This window comes from Prionailurus bengalensis, chromosome B4 (genome assembly GCF_016509475.1).
Source record: "Prionailurus bengalensis isolate Pbe53 chromosome B4, Fcat_Pben_1.1_paternal_pri, whole genome shotgun sequence".
In the NCBI taxonomy this organism is placed as follows: Eukaryota; Metazoa; Chordata; class Mammalia; order Carnivora; family Felidae; genus Prionailurus; species Prionailurus bengalensis.
The window spans coordinates 49002403-49023971 of record NC_057358.1 but is presented as its reverse complement, the minus strand read 5'-3'; the positions used below and the strand labels follow the sequence as shown (position 1 = coordinate 49023971).

The 21569-nt window shown below is 38.8% G+C and overlaps 1 protein-coding gene across 2 annotated transcripts in view; it reads right to left on the bottom strand.

The window, feature by feature from the left end:
• PTPRO (protein tyrosine phosphatase receptor type O) overlaps nucleotides 1-21569 on the bottom strand; it is a 240097-nt gene that overhangs the window by 35224 nt on the left and 183304 nt on the right. The window contains exons 13-17 of one of the 2 annotated variants that reach the window (XM_043561933.1): nucleotides 15911-16050; nucleotides 13180-13312; nucleotides 10941-11061; nucleotides 5424-5492; nucleotides 3001-3084 (exon numbers count right to left, since the gene is read on the bottom strand). In XM_043561933.1, coding sequence (XP_043417868.1) covers nucleotides 3001-3084; nucleotides 5424-5492; nucleotides 10941-11061; nucleotides 13180-13312; nucleotides 15911-16050 — 547 coding nt within the window. The remainder of the gene's footprint in view (nucleotides 1-3000; nucleotides 3085-5423; nucleotides 5493-10940; nucleotides 11062-13179; nucleotides 13313-15910; nucleotides 16051-21569) is intronic. The other variant, XM_043561934.1, reaches the window with a different exon arrangement.

Sequence of the window (21569 nt, the reverse complement as noted above, 5' to 3'; positions counted from 1 at the left end):
ATGTTTTGCCTTCTCTTCTCACATGGAGATAACCATTTCCAGTCTCAAGACCATTCTTCTAAAAACTACTGAAGGGTTTTTTAAAAACAACAAATAGGGGGCACCTGGGTGGCTCAGTTGGTTAGGCATCTGACTCTTGGTTTCGGCTCAGGTCCTGATCCCAGGGTCTTGAGATCAGGCCCCATGTTGGCATCTGTGCTGGGCATGGAGCCTGCTTAAAGTTCTCTCTTCCTCCCTCTGCTCCTCTCCCCATTCTCTCTCTCTCTCTCTCTCTCTCTCTCTCTCAAAAAAAGGATTTTTTTAAAACAACCAACAGACAAAACTACTGAATGGTTCCCCCCCCGCCCCCCAACTTGGGTCTAGTGCTATTTGGCCAGTACTGTAAGTAGCAGACCCTAAAGGGTTTGTTGGAATTTGAAGATGCGTTTATTAAGGGGACCTATTAACAAAGGCATGCAAAAATGCATAGGCCTCATATAAGCTTAAAAACCAGTCTGTGGGAAAGTCAGAGAATTAAACAGAGAAATTTATAGGGTAGCATATGCAGCTTTCTTTCTTTTGTTTTAATTGAGATCTGTGGAGGGTACTTTAAGGGTATTGACTACAATTGGTCTGATGATAGGTAGAATACTTGAGAATGATTAATAGATGTTGAGTAAAAATTGATGCATATGTTGAAGGTCAAAATGGAATTTATACGCACTTTTTGCACCTGAATGCTATCTGATGTCAAATACTTAAAATATTGTGTTGGGTATAGTGAAGCCCTCTACTAAAAACTGTTATTAAAACCAACTTAGAGGGGCCCCCAGGTGGCTCAGTTGGTTAAGTGTCCAACTCTTCATTTTGCCTCAGGTTGTGAGATCTGATCTCTTATGGTTGTGAGATCGAGCACCAAGTTGGGTTCCACACTGGGTGAGAAGCCTGCTTAAGATTCTCTCTCTCTCTTCCTCTGCCCCTCCCCTGCTTGCGTGCATGAGCACACACACGCGTGCACATTTTTTCCTCTTTCAAAATCAATCAATCAATCAATCAATCAACCAAGTTAGAATAACAGCAAATGGTCCTCATCATCCAGAACATTCCTCTGATTTCCTTACTTAACACATCATGTCTAGTGTACTTCAACAGCTTTCCTCTAGTCTTTCTTTTAAAAAAAAGAAAAATGCAAATTCTGGTATAAACAATCTCTACTGTGAGGAAGTCCTTTTTTGTATTTCGTCCATTGCAACTCAAAATCCTAACCTTGCTAGCTGTATTTATTCTGTCCTTGGAGAAACTGAAGAACATTTAATCAATTGTCTTTTTGAATACATAACTCTACAGATTGCTTTTCGCTTTTTACTCTTTCCCTATTCCCCCCTGCCCATGCACCATTTTTCCAGTTCATGAACTATTTTTATTGCTTTTTTCTGAGTCCTTCTGAAGTTGTCCAGATACCTGGATCTGCCTGTACATAATTTAGTACCTAAACACCATGGATATTTCAGGACAATGATTTTTGGTTTTGGTCAGGAAACCACTACTTTTCTTTTCCTGTGGCTCAGGAAAGGGAATAGATCCTTCTAGATACGTTAGCCTGAGATTTCAAGATGATGATGATGATGATGATTATATTTTATAAAAACTGAAAAAATACTCTTTTGAGATTTGATTATTAAAAATATTTAAAAGTTAAGAAAATAAGAATTTAAAGGAAGCTGCTTTTTACAGAGGAAAGAATAGATTTCAGAGAAACCTGGATTTGGAACCTGGATATTTTAGATGGTAGTATGATGTTAAGATAATCTCCTTAAGAGATTCTTTGGCATATTTTTTTTTTCAATATATGAAATTTATTGTCAAATTGGTTTCCATACAACACCCAGTGCTCATCCCAAAAGGTGCCCTCCTCAATACCCATCACCCACCCTCCCCTCCCTCCCACCCCCCATCAACCCTCAGTTTGTTCTCAGTTTTTAACAGTCTCTTATGCTTTGGCTCTCTCCACTCTAACCTCTTTTTTTTTTTCCTTCCCCTCCCCCATGGGTTTCTGTTAAGTTTCTCAGGATCCACATAAGAGTGAAACCATATGGTATCTGTCTTTCTCTGTATGGCTTAATTCACTTGGCATCACACTCTCCAGTTCCATCCACGTTGCTACAAAGGGCCATATTTCGTTCTTTCTCATTGCCATGTAGTACTCCATTGTGTATATAAGCCACAATTTCTTTATCCATTCATCAGTTGATGGACATTTAGGTTCTTTCCACAATTTGGCTATTGTTGAGAGTGCTGCTATAAACATTGGGGTACAAGTGCCCCTATGCATCAGTACTCCTGTATCCCTTGGGTAAATTCCTAGCAGTGCTATTGCTGGGTCATAGGGTAGGTCTGTTTTTAATTTTCTGAGGAACCTCCACACTGTTTTCCAGAGTGGCTGCACCAGTTTGCATTCCCACCAACAGTTCTTTGGCATATTTCTAAGATGGGGCTGATAATACTTTCTGCAGAGTTGTGGGGACAATTAAATAAGATAATTATGCAAAGAGGCTTGCAAATAGCCATTTGTTCAATATTCACCGAGTTAGCATTAACTACGAAAACACTGAGACCCCAAATACAGTACAGTATTTTTGGCTCTCTACCTTCATGCATTTCTTCGTTGTTGGAAACAGAGTTCTCTAATGGATGGAGATGGTAAGGAAAATGGGAAGCATCATTTACTAAGATAAGAAGCCAATGCATTGACTGAATGAAGAAACAAATGACTAGTAATAAATGGAAGAAAAGCTTGCCAAGAACATCCCAAGAAGAAAATTTTAATTGGGAAACCAATATAGGTATAGGCCATCTTGGTACCATTAACTACTTTAATCCATTTCAAGACACGAGTCATAATTTCAGATGCTGCCAAACACATAAAATAATTAAAAAGAATTTTTCCTTTTTGTTTTACTTCTGGAGGGCTAACTTTATAGACTTTGTGTTAGGTAAACAGTAAAAAAAAAAATCACTTACCAAGGATTAATATAAAATGCCAAAAGATAATCAGTCCAAAGACATGAGGGTAGCAGGGTTAAGAAAGCAAATATACTCCTACGCCTGTGAGCATTAATAGATAACAGATGTAAAGATGAAAAAGTGGCAAGAGTTAGTAGCATAAACTGTGAACAGATATCAGTAAATTACCTACGAAGATCAATTAAAATGACAAGCATCTTAATTATGATTAAATATTATTCCATTCTGTGAAACTTAAACGTGAGGGCTTAAGTGCTATCATATTGCCAAAATCAGTTTGATTCGCACACATCCATATTGTAATCAGATATATTTCTTTCAACTTCTGTTGTGTCAATTAGTCTGCTATTAGGTGATTACATTTTACATCAGTTAAATGAGACTCTTCAATGCCTCATTAGCTAGCTCCGGTCTTATTCTTGGGTATTATTACCCTTGCAATGCTTAAACCTCTTTTAAGGAACCATTATAACATCATTTGATAGCTAACAGCAGCTCGTGGGAGGAAATATAAACTGTCAATTTGTGCGTATACTGATTTTGACAAAGACTCCAAGCTTCTGGGACACATTCTTACAAAGCTGCACCCCACGTATGACTTTCTATATTATTTTTAGTTTAAATTAATACCTTCTTTCTGAAAAATAACCCTCAAAACAGAGCTATGGTATGACACTCAGGTATCATTTTTCAAGACAAGGAGCTCAGGAAACTGCCTGTTCTGGAATCTGACTGATACTCAGCTGAGTGAGAACAAAATTATTTCATTTTACTTTTAACTTCTCATTCAGACTGTTGATTTTAAAAAGTGTGTTTTGAATCCAATTTCAGGTATTCAAACCACCTGCAAAATAGAACATTCATTAATGTGGATTTTAAACTGCCTTCTGGCTGCATCTATAACTATTCTGAGAATTAGTGGGGGGAAATGGCATCACCTTGTCACTCTAGTTACTACAAATTCCCACTGAGATATCTATTTTGTCAGCCAGGAAATGCTGGTGTGCTGGCAAACTACCTTTGCCAAGAGCTGGTGGAGAATTTTCTAGATTTTCTAGAAAGGTCCTGAAGTGAATTCTTTTTTGCCTCAGCTCTCCTATAACTGGTCTCTCATATTCTATCCATTGTGAGTGACTGTGTAGTCAGTCAATACATAGGTGTCCTGAGTCGCCAAGTATAACTGGGCCAATTTCTACATGGGCTGCTCGTCACTGCTTTGTGACTGAGCCTTTTTAAAGGGTGAGCCAGACCAGAAACACGCATCAGTGAATTAGTTTCTTAATCTTGGCAAGAGTGTTAATGTATTCGAACAAACCTAGAAATGTTTACTAACTTTTCACCATCGAGGGGTTATGGGTCCTTTTTCTTCATAGTTAGCAAAAATCCATTCAGGCTAAAATTTAAAAATAGCACGACACATTGTCTTGTTAAAAAGAATCCTATTTCAACTAGACTTTCAACTGCTAGATGCCCACTCAGGGAAGCAGAATTTATATTTCAGTTAAAGCCCTCCCTCTTTCATAGATTCCGTAAAGTTTCTAGTCTCACCTAACTATTTCTTTAAGGTCACCATTTTGGGGGATTTGGAAAACAAGAAAAAAACCTAAGATCTCTTACGAGGATTAACATGAAATGTATACATTTAAATAAATGTGCTTTGCATGGTCACTTGCAAAAGAAACAAAGTAGATCCTGTAAGCAGTGCTGGCTCCATTTTAAATGGTTACTTCATTAGCAATTTTGTTAGGCATCCATTGCAGCGGAGAGGATCGTTAATTCTCATCTATCACTGTTAAAGTATAATGTCAAGCAATTTAATCTCCTGACAATGCTTTCTTAATTCTGAAAATACCTCCTCCCTCCAGGTCCTTAATATGCCAGCAGGCGGAAAAAAATGAGGCCATGTTTTCCTATGGGACTTTACTTGCCCTTGAGATTTATTTACCTGTAAGTGTAACAGTTGAGAGCCCTGGGCTGTACACGTCTACTTGACTTTTGAACAAAAGGTGGTGGCTCACATTCCTGGGCACTGAAGTGTCAGTCTGAGATAGAGATGCTGCTCTGTCACATGCTGCTTCTGTGGGGTCTGTCCTGTGCCTTCGGCTGCCACCTGTTCAATGCGGGTCTTGCACTTACGCCCTTCCTTAGCTATGGGCTACATTCATGACTGCGTTAGTCCTTTGATTAATATAGTAAATACTGAGCAGACTAAGACATTTTCTCTACTTTGTGACTACAGTAAACTTATATGAACTTAATGTAGTTGGTGAAGAAAATCTAACCTTCAAAGTCCACTATCACCGAAATTGTGAAAGGATAATCAGACAAAACCATTTATCCGCAAAAGATAGTAAAATAAAGTTGGAGGCACACACAGCATAGATAAGCTGTCTAGAGGCTTATTCCAAAATAATGCTCACCAATTGTATGGAAGCTTTCCATCCCTCTCCAAAGATGCAAAATTGACAAAAGTTCCTGCTCCACATTCCCTGTTTGGAAGGAACCACAAAATTAGGTTACTGCTTGACAGAGCACTCTTTTACCTTGATATAATAGAGAGCCCTTACTGGTTTATCATCACATTTATAAAGGGGGGAGGGCACCTGGGTGGCTCATCTGATTAAGCATCCAGCTGTTAATTTTGGCTCAGATCATGATCTCACAGTTCACTTCATGAGATAGAGCCCCATGTCGGGCTCCATACTGACAGCACAGAGTCTGCTTGGGATTCTCTCTCTCCCTCTCTCTCTGCAACCCCTTCCCCCCATGCTCACTCTCTCCAAAAGAAAAAAAACAGCTTAAAAAACATCTAAGTTCCATGTACTTCTCTTTCACATGCAATGCAAAATAGAAAGATAAAATAATTTTTCATAAGGTTGCATATGCCCAAGTCATTTGAAGCCAAAAGGATTTGTTTTCAATCCTTTCCAAAAGGCACTCATGATCCTAGCTTGAATCTCTCTCTCTCTCTCTCTTTTTTTTTAGTGTTTACTTATTTATTTAGAGAGAGAGTGAGCATAAACAGGGAGAGAGGGAGAGAGAGAAAATCCCAAGTAGGCTCTGTGTTGTCAGCGTGGAGCCTGATGTGTAACTCGATCTCATGAACCATGAGAAGATGACCTGAGCTGAAATCAAGAGTCAGATGCTTAATCGACTGAGCCACCCAGGCACCCCAATCCTAACATAAAGCTTTGAACTGTTTGGGGCATATTTTTTACAAAGCCTCCTAGACTGAGGGTTTTCTGTTTTCAGCACATATTCTTTGTGGGGTTTTGTTTTTATAGCATTTAAATTTCCTCTCTAAAATGATGGTGGATCAAGTTGGATTTTTTTTTTCCCTCCAAAAATTTCTCCTCACGTTGGGATGTCCATGTGATGTATCAATTGAGATAAGAGTATAAAAAGTGATACATATTGAAATAGATTGGCCTCTTGTCCAGAATGTTGCTTATTAATCTGTCAGTAGAAAATACTGTTAAAGTTGTTGTAAAGTTTTTTTACCCCAGAAGTGGAGGTAAAAAGTAAACATATTCTCATGCCTTCTCCACCTTTGCCTAATGTCAATGGATAAACAACACAGCTTACTGGGCTCATGCATCTCATTTTCCCCCCTATATGAAATTGATTGACTTATTCAGAACTGAAGAAGGGATTTTGACATTACTGGCACACGTACTAATCACTTTAGTTACCTGCCTGCTCTTATTACAGTGTTCTAAAAATATTTTTCTTCTCTTTTTAAAAAAAATTTTTTTAAGTTTATTTATTTATTTTGTGTGTGTGTGTGAGAGAGAGAGCGAGAGCAGGGGGAGGGGCAGAGAGAGAGGGAAAGAGAGGATCCCAAGCAGGCTCTCAGCTGTCAGCACAGAGCCAGATGAGAGGCTTGAACTCACAAACCGTGAGATCATGACCTGAGCCAAAACCGAGTCAGACACTCAACCGACTGAACAACCCAGGTGCCTGGAACATTTTTCTTCTTTGAAAAGTACACTAATATATTGTTATATCACATTGTGCTATAAATTACACACCATCAATTAATTTTCCTATGTCAATTTCCTATATATAGGATTTACTTTACCTTATAATTCAAAGGTTCTTACTCTGGGGGCTAAGGATAGAATTTAGGGCTCTAGAACATAGTGGGGGAAAAGTTCATCTTTAATTTCACCACCTCTAAATTTCTAACTGAAATTCAGCAATTCCTTCAACTATTAGAGTAGGCAACAAGCCACAATAATATCATCAGTACTGATGAGATGAAATCGCTAAACCATAGAAACTGCAGACATATTTCCATAATGAACCTGCTGCAGATATTGAAATATTGTTCATATTCATCACTCTGATGAAATTATGAGAGTTATTGGACATCTTATGCAATATTATCATACTATATATTATCTAATATATTTATAAAAAAGCATGTAAAGCATTTTTAAAAATAGTCTGATGACCATATTTTAATATAATTAATTTCTTTTTAATCCTATGTATTTCATTTTATGCACTTAAAAAGAAAGCATTATTCTTGGAAGAGATCCACAAGCTTAATCAGACTGCCAGAAAAGATCGCAGCACAAAAAAAATGTTAAGAATCTCTGCTCTAATGACTAGCTGGCTGAGGTAGATCCACTTCTAAATATCTTGCTGGGTGCACCACAACGAATGCTCCTGTGATAGTATTCTCAGAAATGCCACTAATCCATTACTATACCTATCCCCACCCCCACCACTGTAACTATTACGAGCTAACGTTTGTTGCATGCTTCCCAATGATTGCATTATTGCTCCTAACCATCCACTCACCTAGGGGCTATTCCCGTATCTTCTTGAAATACATTCTTTCCCTTGCTTGCAGGCCACGTAATCTCTTAGCTTTTCTTGTACTCCGCTGGGTGCCTCTTATCAGTCTCCTTTGCTCCTATCTTTTTATTCTTCCCTGAAAATCTTGATATTAGATTGTTCTGGTGCTTAATCCAGGACGCTCTTCTCTAATTTACACGCACTCCCTCCAGTAAATGAGAATTTCATCCAGCTTTATATAGCTTTAATACTGTTTATATGCTAGCAACTCCCAAAGTTATATCCTTAATCCAGCCTTCTCTCCTGAACACCAGACCTTTGTGTTCAACTCCCACTCCACACCTGCACTTGCAATCATCTTAAATGTAACATTTCCAAAGCCAAAGTCTTGATGTTCCTCCAACTCTGAAATCCTCATCTGGAATCCCATTTCAGTTGGTGGTGACTCCATCCTTTCCAGTTGCTAGGACCAAAAACCTTGGAGTCATCTTTGACCCTTATTCATTTCCATTTCACGTGCAATTTGTTAGCCAATCCCCTTAGCTAATGACTCTGTTTTCAAAATATATCCAGAATCTGATCATTTCTTCCTACCTTTATTGCTGCTATCCTGGACTAAACTATTACCATCTCTTGCCTGGATTACTGGAATAGATCCCCCAGTTAATATGCCTGCTTTTGTCTCAACAGATTGTTTTCTTAAAAAATTTTTTTTTAACATTTACTCATTTTTAAGAGACAGAGAGAGACAGAGCACGAGTAGGGGAGGGCAGAGAGAGAGGGAGACACAGAATCTGAAGCAGGCTCCAGGCTCTGAGGTGTCAGCACAAAGCCTTATGCGGGGCTTGAACCCACGAACCGTGAGATCATGACCTGAGGCAAAGTCGGACGCTTAACCAACAGAGTCACCCAGGTGCCCCTCAATACAGATTGTTTTCTAATGTAAGGCAGCTCTTCTGCCCCAAGTCCTGAACTCAGAATAAAAGCATAAGTCTGTCCTTTACTCAGGATAAAAGTATAAGTCTTCACAATGGCTTACAAAGCTCTACGTGATCTGACATCATCTCCTGATAAACCTTCCTTCATTTCCTCTGCTTTAGCTGCACTAACCTTCCTACTACTTCTGAACATGTTCCTGCCTCAGGACCTTTGCACTGGCTCTTTCCTCTACTCTTCCCCTAGAAAACACATGGCTAACTCCCGCATATCCTTCAAGTTGTTTCTCAGATATCCTTTCAGTGAGACTCACCCACCTCCCAGAGATCTTCTACACATATTCCTTATGCCTGTACTGCTAATTTCCCTTACTCTGCTCTATTATTTTTCTCTTATTGTCTGCTCACATGCCATGTAATCTTTTTACTTTTATTGATATTATTTATTATCTACCTCCTCCACTAGAATATGAGCTCCATGAAGGCAGAAATTCTCATCTGTTTTCCCAAGCATCTGGAGAGTCTGACACATAGCAGGTGTCCATTAATATTTGTTAATGAATAAATGAAATTTCAGTGAACTGCACAAGGTGACATAGATTGTAAATTAAGATTTGATCCCAAGGAGTGTAATTTTAGAGCTCTCTACTCTAGCCACAATGTGGTACCACCTTCTTCCCTATCCTTCTAAGATTTTTTTAAATGACAACATTCAAAAAGTTTGATATTTATAGTTAGACTAATCTCTTTTCTCTATGTTAATAGCTCATTTTTATCTCCTTTCTGGGGCAGGTCAGTTTATACCTTTAAATACATTTATTTATTTATTTTCTTAAAAATTTTTTTAATGTTTATTTTATTTTTGAGAGAGAGAGAGAGAGCGCAAGTGGGAAAGGGGCAGAGAGTGAGAGAGAGACACAGAATCTGAAGCAGGCTCCAGGCTCCAAGCTGTCAACACAGAGCCCGATGCAGTGTTTGAATTCATGAACCCTGAGATCATGACCTGAGCAGGAGTCAGATGCTTAACTGATTCAGCCACCCAGAGCCCCAAATATATTTATTTAGGTACATATCTCCACCTATATTCTAAGTGCTTAGTGGACAGCTTAGATGTCTGATTTTTATTTAATTGTGCCATATAAGACGCCGATTAAATCATTATTGGATGGATACATTTAGTTATGAATGTAAATGATAGAATTCTGAGAAAGAAAAGGGATGTTGATTGGCAGTTCAGCAGGCTCCCAATGGGTAAATATAAATTTGAATCAAATTTCCCAAACCCTGTAGTACTCAACTAAACAACAGTTTTTAGGAGGATTGATGGATTGTTCTGATAATATAGGGGACCACTGAAAGTACTTGAGAATGTGCTCTGATAAGAAACGCATCAGTGGTCAAAGGAATAGGGAATCACCAAAGTCATAAATCAAAAGTCTTTTTAGGCTGCAAGAAAAATGAAAACTGCCTGCAAGTCTGAGTAGTAGGAACAAAACTGAGAAGGGGCCTCGAATGGACCTGATCATAGACTCTGCAAATGTTTTCTAAGACAGTTTTGGCAGAATTGATGAAGAGAGGGATGTTTTTCTTTCTTGTGGTCTCTCCATATATTAACTCCTTTCATTAATCATACTAAGTAGCCATAGATCTTTATTTGACTCCAAAATACGTTCGAAAATATCCAAACATCATTAATAGATCCCTTTGTATGCATTTCTTAAAATGACAAGATTGAGACTAGGAGATCTGGATTTGTATAAACAATCCTTTGCTTTGCCATTTCCACTGTGATGTTTTCTTGTTAGTATTATTATTATCTTTTAATGTCTATTTATTTATTTTGAAAGGGAGAGCAAGAGGGGGAGGGGCAGAGAGAGAGGGGGAGAGAGAATCCCAAGCAGGTTCTGCATTGTCAGTGCACAGCCTGACGTGGGGCTCCAACCCATGAACTATGAGATCATGACCTGAGCTGAAATCAAGAGTCAGACGCTCAACTGACTAAGCCACCCAGGTGCCCCCATCATAATGTTTTCTAAACTAATATTTAAAAGTCTACCTAGAAAACACACACAATAGACACTGAAAACTGAAATGAAACTTATCGCTAATAAAATTTAGGTCTGCAAAAGTATACACGTATGATAAATTAAAATACTTTAAAGGCCGTGGGTAAAAGATTAACCAAACTTAACTTACCTTGCCATCTGCAGATGTTTTTTCCTAAGAATTATAAGGGTCACGAGCAGCAGTCCAATTAACAGCGTGCTGAGGATGGCCAGCACGGAGATGACCACCACGTTGGGGTTCATCTCTGTCACTAAAGAGAAAAGCCATGCATTTTCATTACAAACTTCCATTACACAAAGCTAACAGAACCACTCGTCGTTTTCCATTGATTTTTAACACCATGGAACTTATGATGTTGAAAACAAGAGCAACAATGGTGTTTCTCCAAGCCGACAATGGCCTCCTCCTGGTCAAATATAATCTAGCAAAGCAGTTTGATAAGCGGTGTTCAGGTACCTAGAGGAATTGAGTCCATCTCCAAAGCTTCTGTTCAGAATGTTCTTACAAAGGGAAATTATAAACTGTGAAGAGTGCCTGTACCGTCGTTTAAATTCTTTTGAAAATCAAAATATCTAGAGGTCATCATCACGCGTTATTATTGCTTCACATTTTCAGAAGCTTGGAGAGGGGCAGGTTTTGCGTTACGCCTATGACGTTAAAGGCAGAAAGCACAACTGTATATTGCACTCGCAACTAATAATGTATATGAAAAAGGCATTAGCAAGCTACCATCTGCTGCAACACTTAACACATCACTAGAAGCAGGCATTCTGATGATCGGTAGCCATATGTTGAGAGGTTTCCCATCTGCACAACTCTAGAGATGAAACCGATTATTAAGTCGTGGGGCCCTTAAGAACAGGGGCTGTGTCCCTCGCATATACTTTACATAAGGGCTGCTATGGCACTGCGCGCTGCCTAGTTCATCACACTACAGGGAAGAGCCAGATATTAACAATGGGGACTACGTGTCACATGTTTTTATGAAATTCGTTACGGTGGACCCAAGAGGAAAGACTGCTACCACCCTCAGCATTGATCATAAAAATCACACAACCGGCCACCACATTCAATCCATAAACCTTTGTGTATTTGCCACTTCCCATTTGGGCCAGCTTGATTCCTGTTCACAGGCAGAGTAACTGAACACAAAGAACATTAGACTCATGGTCAGGAGACCTTTTTCAGGTTCATCTGACTACTAACTATCATGTGGAGAAGCTATTTTATCTGTCTCTCTGGGTCTCGTTTTCCTTACTTGTAAATAAGCTTAATAGTATCACCTGTTTCTGGGGTTGCTGTAGCAACGACAGGGAATAGTAAGCATGAAGAGACACAGAATGGTGGGAAGGACACAGAAGTGACAGACCATTAATGTACTTTTCAGGTCCACTTTTGTCCTCTTTTCTGGAAAAATAAAAATTCAAAACAGAAAACAAACAACTATATGATGAATGCTACAGAAATGAAAATAACCCAGTAAAGGGATCTTGTGACAGTGAAAGTTTGTATTACAGGAGATTTCATTGAGGGTCTCAGGTTGCAGAATCAGACTCCAACAAACAGGGGAGCAACACATTTAATAGAACTCAGAAGGGGAAAAGGAAAACTCCCTTATTCCGGACCTTTCATTAATTTCTAATTTCCCTACTTATAGTTTGGCTTCATTGGAAACTCGCCTGTTCTGACCCAGTAATTTAGCATTGTCACCGCATGGTCAGTGACGGCTAAGGGTCGAGGGACAACAGATGAGCCCTAATCGATCAGGGCACTGTGACCACTGCTGGACAGGAGGATGACGATGGAGGAGTTGGTGGTGGCAGCTATCACTCACACTACGTGTGCAAAGCTTTACGTATTTCATTTCTAGGCTTCGAAACAGCTCAACAAGGTACACATATTATGATTCCACTTTCGCAGATGAAAACACAGAGGCTCAGAGATAGTAAATATCTTTCCCTAAATCACATAGCTGGTAAGGGCAGGTACGTGCTCCCTGACCCCGCAGGCTGGAATGTTTCAGTGGAGCATGGATCTATTAGAAGTACAGAGTACATATATTTGAAAAGAAAATGTAAGGAAAATCTAAAAAGATAAAACTTCTGGGGGTGCCTGGGTGGCGCAGTCTGTTAAGTGTCAAACTTGATCTCAGCTGAGGTCATGATCTCACAGTTTGTGAGTTCGAGCCCCGCATCAGGCTCTGTGCTGATGGCATAGAGCCTGCTTGGGATTCTGTCTCTCCTCCTCTCTGCCCCTCCCCTGCTTGTGCACTCTCGCTCTCTCTTTCAAAATAAATAAATAAACTTAAAAAAATAATACAAAGATAAAACTTTCAAGGACACCAGATTCCACGAATGCCAGGAATTACCCATTGTGGAGACAGCGATGAATGTAGGGACACTGGGGCTGTCGTGGCTGAAGCTGGTGACACTACAGTTGTAGGCAGTGGCAGGAAGGAGGCTGGAGATGGTTACAACGTGAGAGGAAACAGAAATCGGTTCCTGGAGATGCAGAACATAAGATCAATGTTATATTATCTCCACCTGCTTTGTTTTTTAAACTATTTTTCAGAGCCGAGTGGGTAATATATAAACAGTAAAGAAATTAAAAGATGCGAAAGGATAGCAATGAAAAATAAGCTTCCTTATTTCACTACTTCTTATCTACCGAGTTCTCTTCCACAGATGGAGCTGTTGTTGTCAGGCATGTTTTTTTTTTTTCTTTCCCATCTATATTTTATGGAGGTAAAAACATAAGATACAGCTAAACAAAAGTGATAATGTAGTTCACACATCATGCTGCTTACTCTTTACCTTGATTATCAGTATATTTCGGTGCTTTGCCCATGTCAGCACAGGTAAAGCTGTTTTATTCTTCTCAAGGGCTTTGTAGAAATTCATGGAAAGGGACACACTTTATTTCACCAGTCCCCTACTGAGGAATGTTTACATTGTCCCTGATTTTTTGCGATTACAAACAATGCCACAGTGAACATAATTTTAAATTATGGGAACAAACATATATGTACCCACACTCAATATATGTGTGTGTGTATGCATGTGTATGCATGCACCTTCATACACAAAACGTGCATGTGTGTAGATGTGTGAATGTGCATACATATATGTATACTCATGTTCCCAACAGTTGAATGCTGGGTCAAAAAGTTGTGTAGTTTTCATTTGGAAAGCTATTGACATACTGTCTTCTGCAGACATGTTCCATGTTATCCTGCCACTGTCAATGTGGGACAACACCTGTTCCCATTTACTCTTTCCAATCCAATGTGTCCGCAAACTCTGAGTTTTTCCAATCATATTGGTGGAAATTGTACCTCATTGTAGATTTATTTTGCATTTCTTTTACCATAAATGAACTTGATCATCTTTTCCTATGTTTAAGAATCTTTTGGGGCACCTGGGCCGCTCAGGTGGTTAAGTGTCCGGCTTCGGCTCAGGTCATGATCTCATGATTCATGGGTTCGAGCCCCACGTCAGGCTCTGGGCTGACAGCTGGGAGCCCGGAACCTGCTTCGGATTCTGTGTGTCCCTCTCTCTCTGCCCCTCCCCTGCGCGCTCTCTCTCTCTCTCTCTCTCTCTTTCTGTCTCTCTCAAAACTAAATAAACATTAAAAAATGTTTTTAAAAAAGAATCTTTTGTGTTTATTTTCTATGATATATTTGTTTTGGGTTGTTGGTCTACTAAAGACATTACCCCCTTTGTCTGCATTCTCAGCTTTTAAACAGCAGCCACCAAAGGCATAGCAACTTTGAGTTCTCAAAAACATTTGATATTAACTTATTCTTGAGTAGAACAGATTGTTAATTTGTTGGGCCAGTGGTTGGACCAGTGACAAGTACCACAGTACAATATAAAAAGATGAGCCAGCATAACATTCTTTTTCAAAACAGGGATCTGAAACACTCCTGCCTAAAGAGATGACAGCCATCAGCACTTATTTCCAATCCCACCTCTTTTATTGTCCTATAAAAGAATGATTCTAAGAAAAGGCTCAATTGTAATAAGCAGCTACATAACCATTGTTTTCTTGAGGAAAGATGTTACTATAGCCGCGGAGAAGAAAATCCACTACTGACAAAGCAGTTATTTCCAAAAAGAATTATTTGAATAGAAAAAGAGATTAGCTGTTCAGTATAGATCAAAAAGAGATAAGTTTGTAGAAGAGAGTATCAAAAGGGGAAAGAAATCAAAGCAAATTATCTTAACATTCTGTATGAAAAGATTCCCACTCCCAGAAATCCTTTCTTCTTTTCAATCTCATGAACTGCATTATTTAAAAAGCATCAATTATTCATGTTCATAGAATTAGTCTCTACCCTGCATTTTGTGACATCCTTCACACACTTGACCTTTTCCTTCCACGTCTGACTGTAAAAAATTGTTTTCTTGTGGCTTTGTTACCCTGGGAGCTCCCGGTTCATCTCCCTCCTTCCCTTCCTTTTGACCTGGTGAATAACTCAGGAGTCATTCTACCTGCTGTTTGTGATTCTATAGCCTTCACAATCACCTCTCTCAGCCTTCATTTTCCCAAGCGAAATTGTCCTCCTTACTGACTAGAAATAGTCCCTTCTTTAAATTCTCTAAGTAGAATGGATCTCTCTACGGCACTTGAGTTTTACTTGAATTATTTCTAGACTGACGCAATATCCATAACTACATGAAAAAAAATTTAAAGGCCAGTATTGATTCTACCATTTGTATCACATATAGTGCCTTTCACATAACTGGCAATCAGTTCATATTTGTTAAATTATATTTTATATGGCAGTGTCTATACCTTTGGTCGATTTAATGGCAATAGGAAAAAGGAACCCTTTTAAGTCCTCAGGACCCAGGGTAACTAAGAACTAGGGACAAAAGCTAATGCAAAGAGGAAAATAAACTTTGCAATTTGGCAAATTGGTTCTTACATTTTAGGCTTATTCTAAGCACACTGTTAATTTCTATCACTGAAACACAAAAGTGCAAATGAACAATTTTCATTTTCTATAGTTTAAACAAATAAAGGACTTGACTTCATTCAGAAAATTAGCCTTAATCAAAATCAACTCAGAAAAGAAAAATCAAAATGTACAGTACCTGGAGTTTGGTTTCTTGACTAGAGCCAACTTGTTGACAAAAGACTTCAAAGAAATCAGCTACTCCCTCTTCCACCCACAGCAAAGTCACTGAAGTCTGGGTTTTATTCACGGCAAAGAGTGATTTTGGAGGAGCTGGTTCTGAGCAAAGATAGAGTTTTACAATTTTATTTTAATTTAATATATTCTTTCTTCTTTCACTGATTGGCAGGATAAAAATAGGCCAAAAACAAAAACAAAAACAAAAACCAAATACAGGCAGTTGAGAGCACCATCAAAATTTTATATTGCTTTTGAAATATGTCCTTTCACAAAGACAGTGGTCACCTAACTTAGAAGGCAGAGGATTTGGCCTTTTTCTCCCCCTTTCATTTTATACTTCTCTTTTTGGAGCACTTCTGTTTTCTACTTCAGCTTTACTATATACATAATCTATTAATAGTTTTTACGTCATCTGCATTGGAGCTAGCACTGCCCTGATAATACAGACTTTCTGCAGGAGACACAAAAATCTGCACTTCAATGGCTGAGGAAAATGAAAGTGGTTTGCTGCCTTCTAATGCAGACATTCAGTCTGGTACTTAGCCAAAAACCTGCTGGAGACTATCTGGAATCATTTTGTCAGAAGAATGGCTTCTTGAAAATGTAGTCGAAATTAAGAGGGGTAGAGTTAAGTACATATGATTTTTTTTTTAAAGAAAAGGATTATGGAAGGGGACTGGATGGTTAATAAAATGTTAGAGGACTGATTTCTTTACCTAACTCTTTTAGACACTTCATCTTGATCAATAAATTAATCCGTTAGTCAAGGAAACTATGCCCCTTCATCCTCATTTCCAGTAACTGAGTCACTGGATTTGTTGGCTTGAGACCAAACCCCTGCCTGTTCCTCAGTTTTAGGAAGTGATCTTGCTGTCTTGATCCCCCATTCTTGAGTCTCTCCTACTCTCCTCTCCGTGCCCTATCATTTGGGTGTTGTCTTTCCCTTGAACTCCTCCAGTACGCAAAGTGCTATGCCTGAACCCCAGTGCTTATGCCAGAGTCCCTGTTACCCCCTGTCAGACCTCCTTGACATTGCTTGTTTGACATATCACATATCTTGCTGTTAGGTTCATGAAACATCATACTCCGACCACCTGCATGTCCCTGTTAGACAACTACCCAAACTGTTTGCTCGTTACTTGGATTTCTTTTTATTATTTGTCCCATGCCCCCAAATCTGTCCTCTAGCTCCTGGCTTTTAGTAGTGCTTGAAGAAGCTCTTGAAGGCCATTTCACTCCTTTGACATATACATTATCTTTGTGGGGGAAGGTTTAGACCTTCGTTCTAGAATACCATCCTCATGGCCCTATTCAGAACCAGGAAGTATGTCAGAACCATTCTTCTCATGGTTTATCCCAGACAACTTAAATTTGTGTGCAACTAAAAAGAAGCATTTTTCTTTCTAGAGCCAATTGACGAGGTTAGGCAGAAAAGCTGAAGAAGGAAAGGGAGGGGTTAGTCTCGGGCAGGTTTGATTCACAACAGATGTCAGGACCCCCTTCTCATTTGCAATGAATTGTCCACTTGATGAAACATAGCGGTCAGCTTCCACTTCTCACATCTTTTATAACTGTCACTGCCAATAGGTATGAGTCAGAGAATAGGTCCTCTGACTCTCATAGAACTTGAATCTTTGGAGAAAAGTGAGGGTTGTCTGGGGGCAGAGATGGATGATTTTTGGGCTGAACCTTGGTTATGTCTCTTCTCAAAATCCACAAGACAGAATTTCTCCTCAGAGTGCCTCTTAAACTGATTAGGTTCCCTAGGACATTATGTCTTGCTTTTTGTTTTTGTTTTTGTTTTTGTTTTCCCCTGATGGGTAGAAAAAAATCAGTTTAGCTATCCAACAAGAATACCGCCCAGGTCTCAATTTCCAGATCCAACTTTTTACACGTGTATTTCCAATCCCCTATCATCCTTGCTTACTCAAATACTTCACTATTGCCTTAACCTCCCATAGGGTCAAAATAGACCTTGAGTCTTCCGCCTTCCCGAAATCAATCTGCTTTCCAACCACTGATACTCTGACGAGCAACACCATTCTCTCAATTGACGAGGCTCTCCTCTGGTTTCTCAGTCCCTGATAGCATATCTTCAAATAATTCTTGTCATCTCTTCCTTTTATCTATTCTTTTTATTATATTGCACGTTCAGGCTTTTGTCATCACACTTTATCAATCAACACGACAGACCTTTAATTCTTTTTCCTGCTTTTAATCAGTTCTTTCTTATTTGTCAATGAAGGCATAAATCACCTAAAATACCACTTTGCTCATGTTAAATCCTATCTGCATAATAATCTATTGTGATCAATGTCTACTGCATCACATCAAACGTGCCGAATTTTGAAGATCCTACTAACATCAGCCACATTTACCCATCCAGCTTCATCACCATCCTTCCTACCCAGAAATGTTTCCTTTGGTAGGGCCAATTTTCTCACTGACTACCATACAAGCAGTACTCTTACTCAACTCATGTATTTCCCTTCAATGTACTTTTCCTTCTATTTGGATCATCCTAAGATCAGGAAAAAGTCTTCCTTTCTTCCTGAAGCCTTACCTGTTCACTCTGTCTTTTGATGATCTATCCCTTCTCTGACCTTCTGTTACCCTATTTGATCTACGTGAGTAAAGTCCTGATTCTACTAGGTCCCATTTGATTCTTTGAGAACAAATACCATGTGTTATAAATTATTTTTTGTCTTCACCTTGAACTAGTCACCTGAAATGCTCAATAAATCTTATCTATTGACTGATTTAAACCACAGGTCAAGATTCATTAATCAGAGCTGTTAAGATTTAAGCATCAGGCAAGATCAGACACATTGGGGTTGAATCTTGATGTCCTCTGCCTTTTTACAGTGATCGTGTTGCTAAAATTACCAGCTTTCAGTGGCAGAGTCAAAGATTGCCATGAATTGTAAGCGTTCGCAGTGGTCCAAAGATTATGACTTTAATAATGGAGTAGAGGTTTCTTTGGGTCTGGCTAAAAAATGTGAATCTAGGTGATAAGTTGGATCCTCAGGTAAATCTCCAAAGGCCACAAAACAAATTTTTCCTTTCCTTTGGCCAGCCACAAAACAAATTTTTCCTTTCAGGTGTTATGCAGGGGCAAGAGATGATTCCAAAGTCACTGCACCCATTATCTCAGTATTCTTTTCTGAAAGACATATGCATATTAGCTCTGTAGGTCAATGAATAACATATACAAATCACCTGTTTGAGGACTGTTTAGGATTTTTGTGATAGGTATATTTCTTTAGCTGTTTTGGGGAGAAATTTCACTCAGCTATTCCAAACAAAGAAAATTACTGCAATATTTCATAAGTGGAGGTGTAATTGGGTTGAGAAGGGATTCTAATTAAATTTCACTACACAAGACAACATCTGCCCCAGGATATGTATTAAATGTTAGAATTGTATTGTTCAAAGTAGTAGCTATTAGCCACATACAGCTACTGACTATTTGAAATATGGCTAGTCTAAATTGAGAGGTGCTATAAGAGTGACAGACTGAATTTTGAAGACTTAGTACAAAATAAGAATAAAAATATCTCATTTATATTTCTTTATATCAATTACATATTAGAGTGATACTACTTTGGATATATTTGGTTAAATAGGCATATTAAACTCAATTTCACCCATCTCTTCTTAGTATTTTGTAACGTGGCCACTAGAAAATTTAAAATTACATATATGGCTCTCATTATATTTCAATTGTACAGGATGGGGTTAGAGCATTCCTTCTTGCTTGGTAGAGCAGAAGTGTGGAAATTCTTGGCAGAAGCTGCTTAGAGAGGCCCCCCTTTTGCTGTCTATCTCCTCTCATAAGAAGGCAAGGTCAGCTAAACTCCATAGCCTAGCATGACTTAGATGATTTCTGTTTCCCATCCTTGGGCATAAGACCAAAAGGGAGTGGTGGCTAAATACTGCCCAGGCAATTTCATGTGATAGGGAATACAATGACATGCAAACGCCTTTTGATTGGTCTGTGTTATGGGCTAAATTGTGTTCACTCACATTCCTATGTTGTAGACCTAAGCCCCAGCACCTCAAAAATGTGAATGTATTTGGAGATAGGGCCTTTCAACAGGTAAATTGAAGTGATGCCCTTAGGGTGGGCGCTAATCCAGTTTGACTGGTGTTCTTATAAGAAGAGGAAATTTGGGCAAAGAGACACCAAAGATGAATGGGTTCAGAGAAGAAACCATGTGAGGACACAGCTGGAAGGCGGTCACCTGGAAGCCCAGGAGAAGGGTCTCGGAGAAACCAAACCTGCTGATATCTTCTTCTTGGACTTTTAGCCTCCAGAACTGTGAGAAAATAAATATCTATTGATTAAGCCACCCGATCTGTGATATTTTGCTATGGAGCTCTAGCAAATGAATACAGTCTCTTACTATTCAAAATCTCAAATATAGTCTAGCTTATAAAAGGGAGGGATAGAGAGACCTCAATGATTTTATGAAGAGTCAATGAGCTTTAAGACGATGGACACAAAAACTCTTTATATAATATAAAGAGCCACGTAGATATTAGCTATAGAAATCCCCCTGGCTACTATCACTGTCTACTTTCCAAAGTGACATTTGAAATCTCAACTCCTTCAAAATTCCCTTGCTTCATAATATCAGATTTCCTTTTGTTTAAAATCATTTCAGAGTCCACGATGTTTGTTGTGAGACTGTGGATATGGGGAAAGGAGACAGATGTACTATTTTTACAAAATAAGGTAGAGATACAGAATTGTTTGCTTTAAAATATTTTTGAACAGCTTTCTAGCGTTGCTGATGTTATACTCAACTGTCTGGCCCTCTTCTTCCCTTCTCTTCTCTCCTTTTCAGTGCCTGTCCTATTTGAGTGGGGAATCCAACCTAATTTTATAAGGAAATTAAATACAATGCGCAGAACATGGGCAGAAAGGAAAGCTGTAAGGCTACCTCTACCATTTAATTTAGATTGGATTATGAGAGGCTCAAGCTGTTCCCTAGGGTCTCAGGGGAGTGAAGGTGACCTTGAGTAAAGTATGAGCTAGTGCCTGATTCTTATTCTTTGTTCTGGAAGCAAATTTCTTCCTTTCCTAGGAAATTCCAGAGGGAGTCAGGTGTAATAGTTAGAGTTGGAGAAGAATAGAATGTATTTATTGCCTAAAAACCATCTTTTCCTGACAATTATTACATTGTTCCTTATTTTAATGTGACCCATTGGTTTAGCTGCCGAAAGAATGATGCTAATGAGGCCAAGATTATATCCGTGAGGGCCTATTAGTTTTACAAATGTGACATTGGTGATAAGAGGAATTCAACCAAAACACATTGTAAAAAAACGGTCAATATGACAAAATCGATTTTCAATCCTCAGTATCAGTGACAGGAATTTGCTGGTATCCTCTTCAGATAACAAAGAACGGTTCAACATCTATATTATTGTATGTCTTTTACATCTATTTTTATTTCCCTCAAGGCAGGCAGTTCCTCCTTCGGCAGTGTAAGCCGTGTGACTTATATTCAACTTGGTCAAAGAAAACACCTGGGACTTAAACAGTGTCAGCCACATAAAGTATGTCCAATGTGGTCAAAAACAACATCCGCAACAGAAAGAAATATTCGAAA